Source organism: Cylas formicarius, unplaced genomic scaffold, assembly GCF_029955315.1.
Source record: "Cylas formicarius isolate icCylForm1 unplaced genomic scaffold, icCylForm1.1 PGA_scaffold_9__14_contigs__length_23061073, whole genome shotgun sequence".
NCBI lineage: Eukaryota > Metazoa > Arthropoda > Insecta > Coleoptera > Brentidae > Cylas > Cylas formicarius.
The window spans coordinates 19,643,961-19,662,391 of record NW_026844365.1 but is presented as its reverse complement, the minus strand read 5'-3'; the positions used below and the strand labels follow the sequence as shown (position 1 = coordinate 19,662,391).

The 18,431-nt window shown below is 32.8% G+C and overlaps 1 protein-coding gene across 1 annotated transcript; it reads right to left on the bottom strand.

Annotated features, from left to right (window-relative positions):
• Positions 1-474: 474 nt before the first annotated feature.
• LOC132707239 (WW domain-containing adapter protein with coiled-coil homolog) lies at positions 475-18,250 on the bottom strand. The gene is made up of 10 exons (XM_060679008.1): positions 18,037-18,250; positions 17,900-17,933; positions 17,123-17,339; positions 16,534-16,685; positions 16,215-16,422; positions 13,763-13,989; positions 13,294-13,702; positions 12,243-12,424; positions 8,088-8,215; positions 475-4,789 (listed from the first exon to the last, which is right to left on the bottom strand). The coding sequence occupies exons 1-10, from the start codon at positions 18,075-18,077 to the stop codon at positions 4,711-4,713; spliced, it is 1,677 nt and encodes a 558-aa protein (XP_060534991.1). The 5' UTR covers positions 18,078-18,250; the 3' UTR covers positions 475-4,710.
• Positions 18,251-18,431: the final 181 nt, after the last annotated feature.

Below are 18,431 nucleotides of genomic sequence, written 5' to 3'. Positions count from 1 at the left end.
GTCACCTTAGATGACTATCCACAATTATATCCAAATATTTTGCTGAGTCAGTCGTTAGAAATTCATTATTTTGTTCCAGTTTGATGGTTTCAAAGTGTGGTAAAGCATTAGAGTAAAACATAAAAGGAAGAAATTTCAGTACCTAAGAAATCGTTCCTTGTGGAACACCACAAATGACGTTTCTTGTTTTGCTTTTAAGTGTTCGAATTGTTTTCGGAGCGCGAGCATTGAAGATGCCAAGTTGGCGAAACGTCTGCAGGATTCCAATCGGAGTTCAACAAACGTACGGAACTTACTGATATACATGGTGTTCCGCTTGTATTTCCAATGTTGTCTGTCTGAAAAACACCGCTGTCACAGGTTAGATAATACATTTGTTTGACTGATCATCGATGGCAAGTCATACAGAGTTAGTATAAATATTTCATTTTGAGTAAAACGCTACATTTGATTAAAAAGAATTTTAATGTTTGGAACATTTGAGTTTTATAAGATTATATTCAACAGACATACACTTCAAATTACATGTAGACAACTACAAAAAAAAAGCCAAATAATATGTGCTAAAAAAATAGGCATGACTTAGGATTCCTCAGAGTTTGATAACAGCACACCTCAGAATTAGTCCGATGCAGTCAAAGTAACCATTCACATTAATACCTGAAGTTGGATTATCAACGCTAACCGAAGATGTTAGAAACAGTAAACACCCATACCATATTGAAATTTTTGGTGTACATTCTGTAGATTTTAATGGTGTAAAAAAAGTACAAATTTATATAGGAACGCACCCACGATCGTTATAAAAAGAATAAAATTAAGTTATTAGATCATCGATAATAAATAAGGGCATTTATTTTTCTTGTGTCAAATGAAAGAATTTGAACAACTAGCAACAGCGCAGTTGGTGGTGTAGGATAAAATTCGATAAAAATGCCATGCACACGAAAATTTGAGTCGGAATACTTAATATCCTACCAGAAAAGCACAATTTCTAGATCGCATTTTACAGGGCCGACTCCAATTCAAAAAGGTCACAGTATAGAGGGTGTTTCATAATAAAATGCTCACCCTTAAGGGCATGTTGATTGACAAAAAAAGATTACATCAATGTAGGTCCGCAATGGCTTTATTTTTGATATGCAGGGTGTTGCAATTTACAAAAAAAAAAAACGGTTTTCCCAATCTTGAAAGTGGCGATTAATATCTGAGTAAAAACGGTCTCTTGACTTTGCGTCGTTCAATGCAGCGTTTTCGACAAAAATATAGAAAATCATATTTAATAATTAAAAAAACATATCGGTGAATCTGTTTTAACTGTGATTTTTTATGTCTTATATTACTTAATTAATAATCTCATAATGAAATTTTTGTATTAATTAGATGATTATGAACATACTACAACATATTTTTTATATAAAATAATTTTTCATTCAGAGAGAACCTACAATGTCAGTATCGTCTCAAGCCCAATTCTAAAATTCATCTATAAATTCTTAATTTTTTATGTTGCAATAAGTGATCTAAATTTAAAAAAAATACAACTTTGTGGTTAATGTTTTAAGTTAACACTGAATTCCGGTTCAATAACTTTTGTCTTTAAAATTTAACGAATTTGAATTTACATGACTCGAGCGCCACCTACCTTGAGATTTATGAAACGTCTAGTGAAAAATGGAGTTGATGAAATAGTACAAAGATTTTATATGATTTTAGAACTCAAATTTATTTTATGACGTTCTTGACGCTTTAAAGTGATAAGAAAATCCTTTCAGGCTTTTATTTTTGGAGTAAAATAGATAAATCATATGCATAAAACAATTGAAAAAGTCTATCTTTAAAATCTTAGAAAATTTAAGCAAAAAAGTAACAGTTAGAACGGAATCCTTGAATCCTTTGAAATATTGCTATACCCTGTATATAAAAAATAAACCGGTTGCGAATTCACATTGAAATAAGTTTTTTTTTTAATCATCCTTAAGGATTATCATCTTATAATGAAACATCCTGTATAAAAGCTAGCAAAACAAGGTGACATCTAACACGCAAACTTATATACATGATGGCGACAGCACTTAACGGTTATACCGGAAGTGTCAACTTGCTTGTTTTATATTGAACCCCTACACATTATTGCTTTCTTCAAATGCAATTCAACTGAATTTATCTGTTAATTAATTTCATTCTGTTAGCTTTTTCAGAGCTTAACTCTAAACTCTTAAACTCCAAACATTTGTTAGTAACACGGATTGCTAATCAAAGTTGGTGAAAAATAGGAACAATTAAAGTAAAATTCAAAACAACTTGGATAACTGGACATAAATTTTATACTTTTTGCAAACATTGCCATTTAAACAATTTTCTTTGCAAATAAACGTTTAAATGAAGCTTTTACTTTTTTCTACTTTTAAATTTTCTACGATTTTATTTTTTTTAATTTTCTTTTTAGCGGATTATCTTCGAATTTTCAGAAATTAAAGACAAACACATTTCCAATAAATGTAGAAAAACGGTCATTATTTGGCGAAAAGCAACGTCACTAAGCACCGCCCTAATGTAGCAACGGACTGCAACCATATAGATCCTAGATATAAACGTCCTATTAGAAATTCGGAAGAACTAAATAGGTTATTTTTTTAAATTGGGTATATGGCCATGCCGCATCACCTTTTTGAAATATTTACGCACCTGCGGCGTTGCCAATTCAACTCAAAATGGATAACATTGGAAATACAAACGGAATAGTACGTATGTACGTTTTTTGATTCTGAGTAACTTTTGTTAATATGTCTACTTATGTTATCGATTTGCCTCACTTCGGAAGATTTTTTTTGGCCGACGAGCCCCGCTTTCTGTGTGAACAAGTTACCTATTTCAAAATTGCTAATACATTTACATTACATTATATAGATTTGCTAATACAGGGTGTTCCAAAAATTCCAGGTAAGATTATACTTTGGCTACTCTTCTGCAATTCTTTTTTCCGAAGTAAAGGAAATAGATATTCATAGGAACATTAACTTAGAACTTTGCGCCAAACCAGAAGACATACTTGAATCGGCAGCGCTAGAGGTGCGAAAATATTTTGTGTATGGGCCCTTTGGCCATACACCAAATTTGAAAAAAAAATACAGTTCTCCAGAACATCTAGTAAGGTTCAACAGGTAACATGGCCGCTGACATGGCGTGAATCAACAGTTACGGTCACTATATTATCTAATAACTATATGGCTGCAACTACACCACAGTCTGCTGGAAAAGCTTATTTTATACCATATATTGCGTGACTGATTTAGAGCAGTGACATCCCTGAAGGTTTCTTTACGAATATATTGACAAAACGATGGTACTGGTTCATTTTAAATTTTGATATTTACTAGAACTTGAAAAACAGCAAAATTGCCGAGAATAAATAAAAAGCACATTAAAGCATGTCCACAAGTGACATTTAAAAAAAAAGCATAATATATTTAATCATTATTTTTACGATTTATTTTAAATTACATTTCATATTGAACACTTAAAATTTGCTAGAAATTACAACTGAAAAGGTTCAAAATATTAAATATCTGGGTGTTTCTTAGATGATAATTTAAATTGGAAAAAAATCCAAATACGGTTTTTACTGGCGTGCTTGTTTGGCGATTTCTTGAATTACCTTTCCAGATAGGGACTAATACCTTTATTCATTGATCACCCTGTACATGTACATGTACATTTATCATAATTTTTTAATATTACTTGTGAACATGCATTAGAACGATTTTACTAATTTTTCTCGCGAAAATGAAGCAACATATTAAAATACTTGAATTGAAGAGGCAAAAGTTGGTAAATTCTATTTCTTTTAAAGTCAATGCTAAATCCTCCGTCGCTTGAAATTATTAAAAAGAGATAAGAAAAACTTTACCGTACTGTATTTTGAAAATGAAGGGATATCTGAAAAAAAACCGAGTTCCTATTCATCCAAATTCAATAATTCAATAAATTAAAATAATCAACATTGTTTCAGCGCAGGAAGTGTAGGCAACAAAACGCCTTTTATTTTCGGCTTATGCTGAAAAAAGCCAAGTGTGAGATGCCACACTTAACAAAAATTTAAATAAACAACTTCAGGTACCTGCGTCAGAAAAATATAGACTCGCGTGTCCATCACAATAGATATTGTAATGAGTTCGGCGTTAAAAAAAAAAATTGAGAACCGCTTTCAGGTGCCACTTGTGTATACTTTCATTTGGCAGTTGGTCAATTGCTTCAAGTATGGTGCATAAGTATGTTAAAAAAAACGAACAAAAAAAACAAATAAATAGAAAAAATATATTCAACATTTAAAAACCGTTACAATAATAGTCCAAATAATGGAAATTCATTCACATGTGTGTATCCGGTTACAAGAAAAACGAATGTTTATAAACAAATGAAAATATACACAATCTGAAAAACTATAGTATCATAACGTTATATTAATTTATCTAAATCCTAAAAAACATAAAACCGATATAATACAAAGTCACTTTCGTAAATTTTATGAAGTCGTCAGTTAGCTATACAAAACTTAAACCATTTCATCAAGCCAGTAGACACTTGTACCGTAGGGGAACAATTTTTTGTTTAATGTACACCGAGTTACTTAAAACATAAAATAATGCAAAACTGATTCAATAGTGAAACAGACCTTTTGTTACACTAAATCTTGTGATAACCTTATCACTAACAGTCGTCCGACATAAATGAATTCTGTGACTTCAGCTCTTCCAATTCTTTAATCTGCTGACGCAAGAACAATATCCTGAAACCAAATTGCTCAATAAAAATACGCTAGAATATTCGTTTACGGACGTTCAAACAACCCATCAATCGCATACCTACGCTTTATTCCTGATTCGTTGATTTTCGGTAACTTGGGTTTGGAAAGGGTTTACAGTATATCAGTTTAAAAATAACATACCAAGTTCCTAATTTTTAAAGCGGCTGGAAATCGGAAATAAATAAAGGACCTTTAAAAATAGTGGTACTTCAAACATACTCAATTTATCAAAGGTGGACAAGTTTTAACGCCCCTGCACGTACAGGTTATTATTGAAACGACACCATATAATTTAATGAATGAATCTTACGGTTGAAGGACATATGGCAAAAAGGCAAAAAGGTTTCCAAAACTGTTTCAGCGGACTAGACAGGGTACCTAAATTGTAATCTAATCTCATAAATTCAAATTCAAAAAAACTCACGAACACTTTAATTGTTGTGTCGTCACGAGCAAATTCTCTAACAAACTTTGATTTGCAACCAAAAAAATAACTTCAAGGATAGGCATCTAAACAAAGCAGACTGATGAAGTCGACCTGCGCATACGCGTAAACTTACTTCCGCGCTCTCTATGTGGCGGTGTTTTACAGTTCTTAGTTAACTTTACTTGATGATTCGCCTTTTAGAAAATAGATGGAGCGGCAAGTAGTGCTTAGAAAAATAATACGATTACATTGTGCTTCTTTACTGACATGTTATTGGGGTCCTTCTAAAGTCTCTTTTTAAATTTCACTCCTACATCACTTCATTGACATTATTTTGAATGCAACATTTTCAGTTTTTGCAAGTTCTTTCTTATCTAAAATCTAAATTAACTACGGGTTTCTTTTATTATTTAATAGAAAAAAATGTTCAAAAGAGCAATGGTGTGAATCACAACCATATAAGAAACATTATATAGCACGATATTTTTGATGATCAATTAGGTTGCAGGCATACCTTTTAATTTAGAAATAATGTTTGCTTCCTAACATGTTACTGAATTATATTCCACACAGTAGGAACTCCTAGAATCCAATAGAAAATTATAAATATAATACAAAATAATTCTGTACCTGCTTATATACTGTTTTAGGGGGGCGGAGCTAAAGGAGAAATGATCAGTTATAAATTAAAAATTATAAATGCTGAATTAAAACACTTAGCATCAGCTCTTCTTTGAAAGAATGTCCACATTACAGATATTGAGCATTCCATTACAAAATACACCTTAACAAAACTTCCCTCAAAGACAAGATTCCGTTTGAGAAATCAAAAGTTACGATACATCAACTCATTAGCAGTTGTCCAACACAATTATGAAACCGGTCCCATTTGGTCAATCTAAAATTCTTGAATGCAATTTTTCTACCAAAGTAAAATCCGAGGATGCATAGAAAACTCTAAACAACCAAACAATCTTAACCGCGAATCAGGTGTTTACCATAGGAGACAATGTTCATGTCTCTCCGTTAGCTCCGACCACTTCATAAGCTGGTACAGAGTAAAATGCGAGCTAGCTTCAGTTAAGCTCTGACCTAGTCAACAGGCAGTTTTGTAAATAGTAAATAACTAAAATAAAAATATTTAATAGATTTAATAGGTGACAGCTCAAGTACAACGAAATACATAAATAAATAATAAAAAATTAAAAATAAATATGTTTTCCTTTAATTCATAACCCAACATATTTCTTTTTTTCGAAACTTGTATTACTACTGACATTGTCGCCTGCGATTTAAACTTTGTTCCGCCGTAGGTAGCGTTTAAGTTAATTTTATTCCTTATATTCAAACTAACTGTGCCGAGAGCGATGTTATTAGGTCACGTGTTTATTACTTCTTATTCTTCCAATTTAGTGTACCCCACACTCTTGTTTGATACTTTAAGGACAACTTTAAATGATATTCGGAATGGATACATTAGAAAATTACATCGGATGAGTTGGAAAATGTGTACCCATAGAACTATCTAAAAATGTAAACGACAGCACACTGCTACTGCAGGTTTTGTACCATAACCATGTATCATGTACCAGATAAATAACCTAAATAGGTTGTACAGCGCATTTATATAAATATTTTAAGATTAATTAAATATTTTTATTTTAACTTACACTTTTTTTAACTTTCTTAAGACTTGGTTCGAACATAATTAAGTGGCGATACCGAAAAGAGGGCCTTTCCAGGTAAACCGCAGGGTTCCAAAAATGAGTAAATATCTTTTGTAACATTTTTAACCATCATCCTGCACAGAAATATTAAAAACTACCGAAAACCATCGCATTGAAGGACTTTAGAAAAACAATCATATATTAAATATAGTTCTCCGCCAATGCTTTAGAAGCCATTAGCTAAATTCAACAGAATTAAAACTCTGTTACTTTTTACATAATCGCATCCCGGGTGTTATATTTTGTCAAATGTCAAATTCCCACTGATCACACAACAAAACCAGACCCACTCCTAAGAAAGAATAACGAGAGCTCTCATTCCCCAGCACAACCCTCAGACATGCGACATCAGACTTACGTCACAGACTGTTAAACAATGTGGAACTGAAAGAACGTCAATTTGATGGTTCCAATTTCAAAAGAAAAATGTATCATTTTTTAAAGTTTTATTCTTTATTCTACCATTTAGAACCAATTTTTATGAATATTAGTTATATCTTGGGATTTGTACTATTAATAAATAATCATAAAATCTTAGACCGATTTAGGTACTCCTTTAGTCGTTAGTTTGCCTTACTGAAAACCGAAATACTTTCTAAATGACTTAAGTCTGATAAAGATGTGCTTGTCGTCTTTATCCGACTAGATCAGATATAGGATTAAATTATTTTGGGGTTTCAAAGGGTCAAAAAAGTTAAATTTAGTGTAATATTTATCTTTTTATAAGATAAGGCTTCCGTTTTTCAAATAATGAAGTTAAAAAAATTTAACTAGGTATTTTTACCGACAAGTTAAAAGTCTCGAACCGATTTATTGGACGTGTTCCATACAAATATCAAAACATTTTTTAAAGAAAACTACAAATTTTCGCCATGTAGTAGCAGCATGAAAAATTATATAAATATTATAAGTATCAGGAGGCAATAAAATCCATTGTAGGCTTTAACTTTTTTTCTTATTTGAAATATACCGTCATATACAAATTGAAATTTGCTTTAGCTGTTACTGCTTTATTTAAATCAATTGTTGCAAAGAATTAACACTATCTTATTAGCAAAAAAAACCAGAACGCTTAGTAATGTAGTCAACAATCGCGACCTCTAGAGACATTTCCGCTAAATCATACCTTTGCTCTTGTAATGTTGCCTGTATTTCGGTTAAACGGACTATCGATCTCGCCGACTTTAAATCTGCCGACACTTTTGAACACTGTATACTACCCATTATGTGTGCTTCTTCCGCCAATTTGTTAGCCTGAAAATAACACTTTGTTTAGAATTTGTCCCAAGACTACACATAATATTTCTGATAATTTGATACAACATACAATAAATGAGTACAGTAATGTAAATTGTGTAGTCTTTAAATGTAGGGACATACTCAAATTCTTTTATACATTTCTCTATTGTCAAAGAATGAATATAACTGTCTTATTTTATATGGCAAAAATAGTTGCCTATAACCTTCAAATAATGCCGGTGTTGAGCTCCTTTCAACCAATGGCGGAGATATAGGTCCATCTTAACTAAAGACCTCGCGTTTATTCTTTAGTAGATTTTGAATTCTTTCATACATAGTTTTAGTGGGTAAATTTATTTAGTACTTTAAAATGTATCAAAAATTAAAATACCCTAATCCATGTATATTCAATTAATGTTAAAAATAAATTTTCACTGTTTTTTTTACTGGAAGTGGACAACTTACCATTTTGTTTATTACTTTCATTAATATTAAAATTCAATATTAACAATATCAATATTTAAATGAATAGCTTTGAAATATTATATAGTTCTTGAATTGACCATTTCCTATTGCTCTCATTGCTATTTCAAAGTCTCTCCGTGATGTGTAAAATTATTAATAATAGAGCAAACAGTTTTTTGGTATTTAAATTTATAAAATTAACGTTCATATTGTTTGTATCTTAGACCTTTCCTATATATATTAGCGTGTTGATTTTTGAGTTTTAGGTCTGTGTATAACAAAAGTGCTCAAAAAGTTGCCAGTTCGGTCATTCATGACCTACCTCAGAATAAGGAAGGTCCAGGAGGAAATCAAGTCATTATTTTTTTTCTGGAAAATTGTCGTTGGATCATTTTTCATTTCTCTATAAGTGTTTTTGTCATTAAGTAAATTGGACATTTTTTGATCGTACTGATACTCGGCCATGGGGAAAAGAAACTATACATCTCTCATAACTCTTCCAGAATCTATGGGCTGCCCAAACTCCATGAGAAATCGATCCCCCTCAGGCCGATAGTGTCCTGTATCCAGTCACCTTTTCAAAAATTATCTAAATATTTAAAAGACATTCTTCCGAACGTTATAAACAAAAACAAATATTATATTAAAGACTCTTTCGACTTTAAAAGCAAAATTAAAAATATTTCCATTTAAAAAAATTACACCCTAATTTCACTGGATGTCATTTCCTTATATGCAAACATTCCAGTAAACACTGCCAAAGAAGTTATCGCCAAAAAATGGGACAAAATCAAAACTTTTACAGACATTTTTAGCAAAACTAAAACGTAAAGACCTTTTAATATACGACAACAACCTACTGTATTTTTAAACGTTTTAATGGCACGCGATGCTCTCCCCCCCTTTTTCGTTTTGTGGAGAACTTGTTTTGTAAGTTTGAGATTTTATATAGTTGTAAAATTGATTTTTTTATTTTAAATGTATTTGTAGACACTAATTATTCTGAGGAAGGTCATGAATGACGGAAACGCCAATAAACTGGCAACTTTTTGAGCACTTTTGTTATACACAGACCTAAAAGCCATAATAATAGGTACTCTTCTTACAAAGTCTTTTCAAATATTTAGTATTGTCATTTATTTTTTTATCTCGTTATATTTTTATTCTATATCCAATTATCACGATAGGATGTCAAAATCAAAATAAATATCAGGTGCTTTTTTTACAATACCTTCGTTGCTAATATTACGTCTCAAAACCCGTTAAAAAATAAGCTTACAGGAAGGAAAAAACCATATAAGTAAATACATTTTTATAAAAAACAAAATATTTCTTAAGTGGATTTGCTTGTATTCATCATCAAGTCGGCATGATTGAAAATTCTGACAGTTTGTACATTTTTATCAGATTATCGATTTTGTCGGGTTATCGATTTGGATTATGATCGAAAATAATCAATTTACAAATGGAGAAAAAGTTGAAATATTTCTAAAATACAGGCCCGTGCATTGTATGTAGCCCCCGCTATCCGGGACGTCGCTTTCCTACACACTCTTTCTTTAGAAAGCTGGAATTGAAAGTGAGAAATCCACAAAATAATCGACAAGTGAAGAAATAGAAATCAACGTTGTAGGATACGTCAACGTGAACCCAGCTGGTTAACATTCTTTTAAGGCTGTTAGATAAACATGACGAGAATAATAAGGCTAATTTTAGAGATGTCACTGAACATCTACGTGATGTTTATGGGGATAGACTAATCTCAACACACGGTCCAGTCAATTGATCCCCACGGTCACCTGACTCGACACAGTTAGACTTTTTTGTTTGGGCGATGTGAAAGACCGTGTTTATGTAACTCCAGTGTTCGACCTACAAGAATTACAGAGGAGAATATCGACTGCATTTGATAATATAAATCCGGAAATGTTAGAAAGGGCTACAGAGAATGTAATTTCTAGAGTCAGAGAGTGTCGTGTCGCAGCAACTAGTGACTGTTTGACTCAGGGAGGGGTGCTTATTGCTGTGAAGAGCTCTATATCCTGCCAACTTCTTAGCCCTCCCATTATTACTGTAGAGCAAATATTTATTCAGGTAACCATGGGGGTTAATAAGATTCTGGTCGGCAATACGTGTATCCCAGGTGTCTCCTCGCCCGAAGTGTATGAAAATTTTTGTCTCTCTGTAATGTATTTGATGGATGAAAAGGACTTCACAGATGTTTTACTCTTGGGAGACTTTAATTTACCCAAACTATCATGGTCCAACAGTGAAACTGGTGCTACGCCTTGCCGGAATCTCTCAAGTGAGGCAATTGTTGTTTCCGATTGTGTGGCCTATTTGGGGTTATTTAAAAACAGACAACTCCCAAATAAGTATGACAATTTTCTTGATTTATTGTTCTCTAGTTAGCCTGATATCTGTGTTACGATCTGTGAAAGGCCGCTGCGCGGATGCACCTCATCCGGTGCCGTATACAAGAAAAAGGAATTTTGAAAACATTTGATGAAAGTTTCATCTTAAAATAAATTATTTATTAAGTAAATATCTATAGCACTTATTTAATTCAAAGAAATAGAAAACTCCAGTTCCAAAATAAATAAATTTGATGTTTTCTGTCAATGGAAAACTTGTCTTACAGTAAGAGACGTTGATATACCACTTTCAAATCGATTCTGCAGACATTGTTGAGGTTTATTTCCTAACAGATTTTCAAAATAATGTATTGAATTTTCTGAAAAAGTGAAAGTGAAAAGAAAAAAAAATCTATTCTCTTGTTCTTCTGAGTTTCCGGTAAAAAGTGCTTGTCGCTTATGATGTACGTATACATACAATACCTACGTTAGTTTCTGACTAATCGTTGAATCTCAGCAGAAATTCTCCCTTTAATTTAATTTTATTATTATTTTTTAAATATTAAGCTGTTTTTTTTTCTTTTCACTGCATGAGCTTGTCGAGAGTTTCTTCTGCATTTTTAATATTACCGACTTGACAATAATGAATAGAAGCAAAGCCACATAAGTATTTTTTGTTTTAGAAAAATGTATTAACTTATCTGGTTTTTTCCTTCCTGTGACTTTAATTTTTAACGGATTCTGAAAATTTTGGTGTCAAAATGTCGGAAAAAAAAGTGCCGACTTTAAAATGTTTTTGTTCCCACTAAGGTACTATTTCAAAAAACGAGGTTATCCTAAAAAATTAATAGTTCATTACATTAAAGTTTCATTACAAGTAAAGTTTCATTTACAATTTTTCCCATGATCAGGTGACCCAGTAAATAATATTTATGATGGTCACAGCCTCCTAGATACAATTTTCAAAAATTAAATAATTTTTTTTAATGACAAAAACCGTCCTATCCTACGTTGAATGATCTCTTGAATCCAAAAATGCAAAAAATATAGGTTGTGCCAAGTACAACCATTGACTACATATTGCCCAAAAATTGGACATTCAGCCTATATTAACCCTTCCAAATTTTAAACCACTACCTCAAGCCGTATAAAAGTTACAGAGTGTTCCCACCATCTTGTGTCACCCAGTATAATATCGTTTTAATAACCTCAAAAAAACTAACCTGCTTTTCTAATATTTCCGCGGGCCAGCCCCTCACGTGGTTAACCAAATCATCCCGATAATGGTTCGCTAAAGAAGGCGTAATCGTAGGACCTTGAGGCCGCAGCGCCTGCAAGGAACTCGATACTCCCTGCAACGTGGGGATCGTGCCCCCAGGCGGACTACCCGTCGGCATAGGTACTACTGCAAAAACGAAAATGATAACGACCTTCTTCGCTCCGACCAGCACACGAAAAAGGGGCGGGGGGGGGTATTTAAGCCGAAAACCTGGTCAATAAAATCTTTGTTCCAGCCTCTTTAAAAAAATGAAGATCAAATAAAACGTATATTTTATAAGTTATTTTAAAAATAAGATGCAATAAAAGTCTGAGTGAATACGTCCGAAATTCATCCCTCTCAACATTCTTGATCAAAAAAAAGATCGCGTAAAAATTTACAATAAATAGCTGTAATTTCAACTATTCGCGTTGACGAGCACACGAAATTAGACCTTTTGCATTTTAAAGGCCTCTTCTGAACAAAACTCTGAGAATATAATTTCTTTTTTGAATTTTTCCCTAGAGAAAAAACGTTTTACTAAAAAATTTATCAATCTGAAATCTCCACATTTAGATTTGCTCTGGTTCCAAAGTTAACCCGCTTATCCCTTCACCCACACTATATGTCCGATTTGTTTATAATAGTGTATTATTACTGAACTAAATCATAATAAATCATAATTATGAGGTTACATTCTGCGATCAGAAAACATTTTTTGTTTATATTTCTATTTTGTTTTAGCTACAATAAAAACAGCTTGATAAGATTTGATATTCTACAAAAAGTTTACAAACATTTTATGACCATTTTTTTTTATTTGCCCGTACCTACAGGTATGTATTATTCTAGGTTAAAGTATAGTTTGTAATTTTCAGGCGAAAAGAACAAGATTAGTATAAATTTACATTAACAAAGCAATACACATATACGTCACAAATTAAACTTCTATTTTTGTATTTTTGACCTATATTTTATGTAAAATACCCCTCCGTCTGGCACGACCATCTTATTACTTTTAGCACAATCGAGAACTTCCGAGTGCGTGGGTGTCGGTGGTCCGTCCCCTACCGCTCCGCTATGATTAGTGTCCACGGTTAACGCTTCCACCTTCTTTGGATCTTCATTGCTAATTAATCGACTAAGGGCAACGGATATGCCTGGAATTGCTCCCTGGGATGGGGGGCAAGGCGTATTGGAGGCCGGCTGAGGCTGTGGCGGAGAGGCAACGCATAAGGTGGGCGTCGCCACCTTGACCGTAGCCGCTATGGGTAGCATCGCCGGAGGCGTGGCTTGCGGAAGCACCGCCACGGTCGCGGGATGTGATACGAGACGAGGTAAGGCATTAGCCAGCAAAACGGGACCCGCGACCGGCTGTTCCACAACTAACGACGTCTGCTGCGACGAGTTGGTGCTATAAGACACCTAACGAAAAAAAAAAGAGACACCGTTTTGAAAAAGGTAATAATTATGCCGAACGCCTACCTCCGAGGTAGGCGTACTATCGCCGGGTGAAATATCCATGTCTTGTGCCACAGATGATTGCACATTGTCCGGATTCGAATGCCTCCTAGACAAACAAGAACGAGATGACTCCTTCGACGAGGTATCACTGACCTCTCTATTACTACTGCTGCTCCAATGCCGGCCGCCGTCTTTACTACTGCTACTGCCACCATTGGGCCCTCTCGAGCTGGAATGTTTCTCGTGACCTACCAAATGCCGGCGACATATTTATTTAACATTAAACTTAACCAAGACTCTAATCACAAACATCCGGAATAAATAAAATTATTTCAGTAACACGCCCAAGACTTTATTTCACTATCTGGATTAGGCTTAAGCTGTTTTGATGTAGTTTATTTGGAATAGATTAGAAAATAATAATAAAAGCTATCTAGCATAACTTTTAAATTAAGGAATCAACCTTTAATTGTTTAAATGATGTTACTGGGCAAACACACAGTATCCTAAGAGAACAAAAATTATTGCTTATAATTGTAAACTTCGGTAATGTAATGCTGATAGTTAATATTTAAAATCAAATGAACAACAATTATTACTATTACCGGTCTGTCTTATATATACGTGAAAACGCTGACGTCCATCGAGTAACCACTAACAGGCATCACAACAATACCAGGCAAGTTGATATGATCACACCTGGTTACTCCAGATTGACATCCTCGGAATCTAATAATATCTTAAAATCTTAAAAACCTACCTTTTAAGCAATTTAAAAATAAAAATGAAAGACTTTCTAACTCAGAATGTCTTTTATAACACTAACAAACACTTGGAGCTAGTTAGTCATAATACGCTATAAGAGCTTCCATATTTTGGGTATTTTCATAATAAGTATTTATGTAATATAATAGTTATTAGTTGCTTCTCTATATTATTGTAACAATGTTTTGTTATTTGTTGCTGTATAACTTATATGAATGGTTAATAAAGTTCCAGTCTATTTTATTCTATTGTTATATACAATTCTTTCAATAGGACATTGACAAAGGTAATTATTGCCATGAAATGATAACGCAACGGTGCAATTTTGTCTCAAATTTCGTGACGGAACATTAAGTAGTTCTGAGTACATAAACATCAGTTGTGATGATTGAGTCTACGATTAGGATAGGCTTGTGTATATGGACGACCAGCTTCCAAGGAATTTCCGTTTGCGCGCCCGTACATAAAAGACATATGTATCTGCCATTTCAGCATTAGTGTAATTTACCATTATTGAATGAAAACTCTTATTATTGAACAATTAAACAAGTGGAAAGTATTTTTTTAAATTAAATTGGTAGAATTTTGTATTCAAACTAACTGAAAACATATATTTTTTGTCATTGAATAAGTTTTTCCTTAAATTTAGTTAAGAAGAATGAAAGGGGTGGCCTTATTGAACCCTCACTCGTTTTAAAACAATTCAACATATGCAGAAACTGTATTTTCATTATAATAATACTATCATAATACTTCGTTTTTTAAAATAAAAACTACTCGAAATATATTTTTACCACACACCAAGCTGCTTAACCACTTTACAATATTGCTACCTTCTATATTAGAAGTTGAATTCACCCTTTTATTTTTTATTAATTTATATTTCAAAAATTTATACGCCAGTATATTCAGGTTTTCCAGCAATACATTTTGATCATGAATGATTCTTCTAAAAAACTTTACATCATCAGCAAACAAAAATTTAGTGTCTCTAAGACAGTCAGCCATATAAAGCAGTAATGTCAACAGAACCACAATCTAAATAATATATGAGAAATATCATTTAAGGTTTTATGTCAGGTCGTCAACAGTGATTGGGTACATTCTCGTCGGCATCCTTTCTTAATAAATCAAGCACCAGTTGTTTTAATAATTTGAAAAATATTTGCAGAATTTGTGACAATGAAGTATCAACCATTAGGTTGAAATAATAGCGTTCTAAATTAGAATATCTCATCATTATTAGCTTGTTTAGCTTCTATTGTTTGTTTATTTTGCATTTGTTATATCCAGGGATAAAACATAACAAACTTGCTATTTATCTAATTTACCTTACACACAATCTAAATGGAGTTACCAAACATATGCCAATGTTACTTATGAGAGAGTTCTCTGGTGTAGGGGACATCCTCTAGAGTTCAGTAAGTAGAATATTATAGCACAAAAATAATTCCTAAATTTTCAACCTAAAATGTCAAGTTTTACGAGTTTTGCACAAAAACAAAGTTCTGAGAAGTTTTAAACCTATTGAGGAAGGAGGAAAGCCTTCTAACCAAAATTATGCACCATGATAAAATTAAATTCGCCCAGAGTAGATACAATAGCAACAAAAAAAATCATTGACTTTGCCTAGTCATTCGGAACGTGAAAACTTTTTCAGGTTTTACAGATTTCAAAAAACCTTGTATAATTGTCAAACTAAACTTACGCATGCTTGATCGACTGGAACTACTGTAGCTCCTATCATCTCTGTCCCTTTCTCGGCTTCTGAACCGATCCCTTTCCCTGTCAATCCACTCTCTTGGTTTTTCCCATTGGGACACTTCTGTCTTGCAGTTGTAATAATACTTTTTACCAGATGAACTGACGTGCTCTGACCAATCACCAACTTTAGTAACCCTATCCCTGTCATCTCTCTAAAAAGGTATTCAAACAAAACTGTAACAGTTACGTTCAATTTTTGTAATAAGTCTAATATCTAATAAGTCAAAGATTTTTTAAACAAAAAAAACCACCTGCTCACTCACTTTATCTATACAATTATTATGAATGGGCTTCCTGTCCCTGGACATCTGAGCTGATTTTATTGGATGCAAGATGCTTTTTTCATCATTCCTATCATTATTGGTTCTGTGCTCAGACTCTCGGCTCCTTTTATCTTTAGGAGATCTATTACAATCTGAAGAAAAAACAAAATGAAATGCAGAAGGCTTTGAAGTATAAAGTATCACTTGCAATTATGCATAATTGCCTCAAAGGCTTATGATTAGTATTAGTTATTATATTTTGCCCAGGCAGAGAGTTTTTTTGAAGTTATATAGTAAGCAATTTAACAGACATTAAAACCTTTAAATACTTTCTAAATATAACCAGAACACAGATTATAAGCTGTGTCTAAAAAATTTACATTGATAATCTCTGCTTAAAGACATATTACTAAAAAAAGAAACACAACCCAGAAACGAGGCAAAGTATAATATAAAACCTATTGATTTAAAACTGTACGGCTCAAACCGGCATTGTAGTTAAAAGGCGAAATTTTGGTTTTATCATTGCATTATAACCGAAACATGAACAACTCATTTATTAATTTATATGTTACGCTATTGCAATTACCCGAATATTTGTCCCTCGACACCTTATAGTCTCTATTTTCTCTCTCCTTTTCACGTATTTTCTGTAGATAGGAGCCCTTGGACTGGTATGATCGATCTCGATCCCTCGGCGACTGAGAATCAGGACTGTCTGATCGGTAATTTCCGTTTGGTGAATCGCGGAATTTGTCATACCTATCACTGCTTGGTCCATAACCCTTTGAGCCATATTTTGAATTCTATAATAGAAGAAAATAAAAATAAAATTCATGTCATTCCAATAATTTGCAACATTCAGTTGTAATTACTATTGCAAGGTAAATGAACCTCCAAATATTGCAATAGGTTTTTATGAAAAATAAAATTATTTTAAAGAATTAAACTAAATTAAACAATATTTATTGCAAAAATTATGTCTAAACGATAATATTTATCTGTCAATCTTAATGGAGTAAAAAATTAGGTTATATGCCTTGAATAGTCAGCCATGTTTATTTTGATGTAAAGAATTACTTCCACGGTTTTAATACAAAAAATAATTCGGATTTTTCAAAACAAAATTAGTCCCCACCTTTTATACTTAATCATTATAATAAAAAAAATAAAAAAAACAAATAAGATATGCTAATGTACATATTTTTTATTGTTAACTATTCTATTAAACCAAACGTTCTATTTGCCCAACGAACCTGATAAATTTGAAAAAATGTAAATACAAAAACCTAATTATAGAAAAATGTGTTTCCCAACAACTGTGTACCATTACCATCAACAGTTTTCTTTTTGCTCGTTTGTTTACCTGATATGGATGGGTTTGGTGCTTCTCGAAGTACCTATTTAAGAGAAATGAAACAAATTAGACAACCTTAACGAATCGAAAAGGCGAACTTTTTTATCTTAAAAGATTTCGCTAGGAAAACCCTGGAGAATGCATACCCATCGCTCATCCGTTGCGTTTTCCTTGCATGCATTACCATCAATGCAAGTGTCTAGAGAAAATCGGCGGCTTTTACAATAAGCCCTAACGCAAAATGATGTCATAAAATCAACAATGGCTTTTATACCCGCTTAAGAACTGACTTTCCTATCAGACGCCATGTCACATAAGGGAACAATTTTCAGCTGAAGGTAAATGCTCCTAATTTCTTCCTTCGCCTCATTGGTTGACGTAAGAATGTAAGTGTTACCAACAGCAAATTTGACAAACCCTGACTTAATGAAGCAGAGTGGGACTTACTTAATTCTTTCCAGCAGCAGCGAAAAGGAAAATCTCGAAAGATTGAAACGATATTCTCTCAATAAAAATTAAAACACGTACTGAATATTGCACT

What these genes read in the sequence shown, in the direction of transcription:
- LOC132707239 (XM_060679008.1), bottom strand. Translation starts at nt 18,077, where the DNA reads ATGGTAATGCATGCAAGGAAAACGCAACGGATGAGCGATGG. An exon ending in AGTTCTCGATTGTGCTAAAA is followed by an intron (nt 12,425 to 13,293) that starts GTAATAAGATGG and finishes TCGTTTTTGCAG; the next exon opens with TAGTACCTATGCCGACGGGT. An exon ending in CGGAAATATTAGAAAAGCAG is followed by an intron (nt 8,216 to 12,242) that starts GTTAGTTTTTTT and finishes TGTTATTTTCAG; the next exon opens with GCTAACAAATTGGCGGAAGA.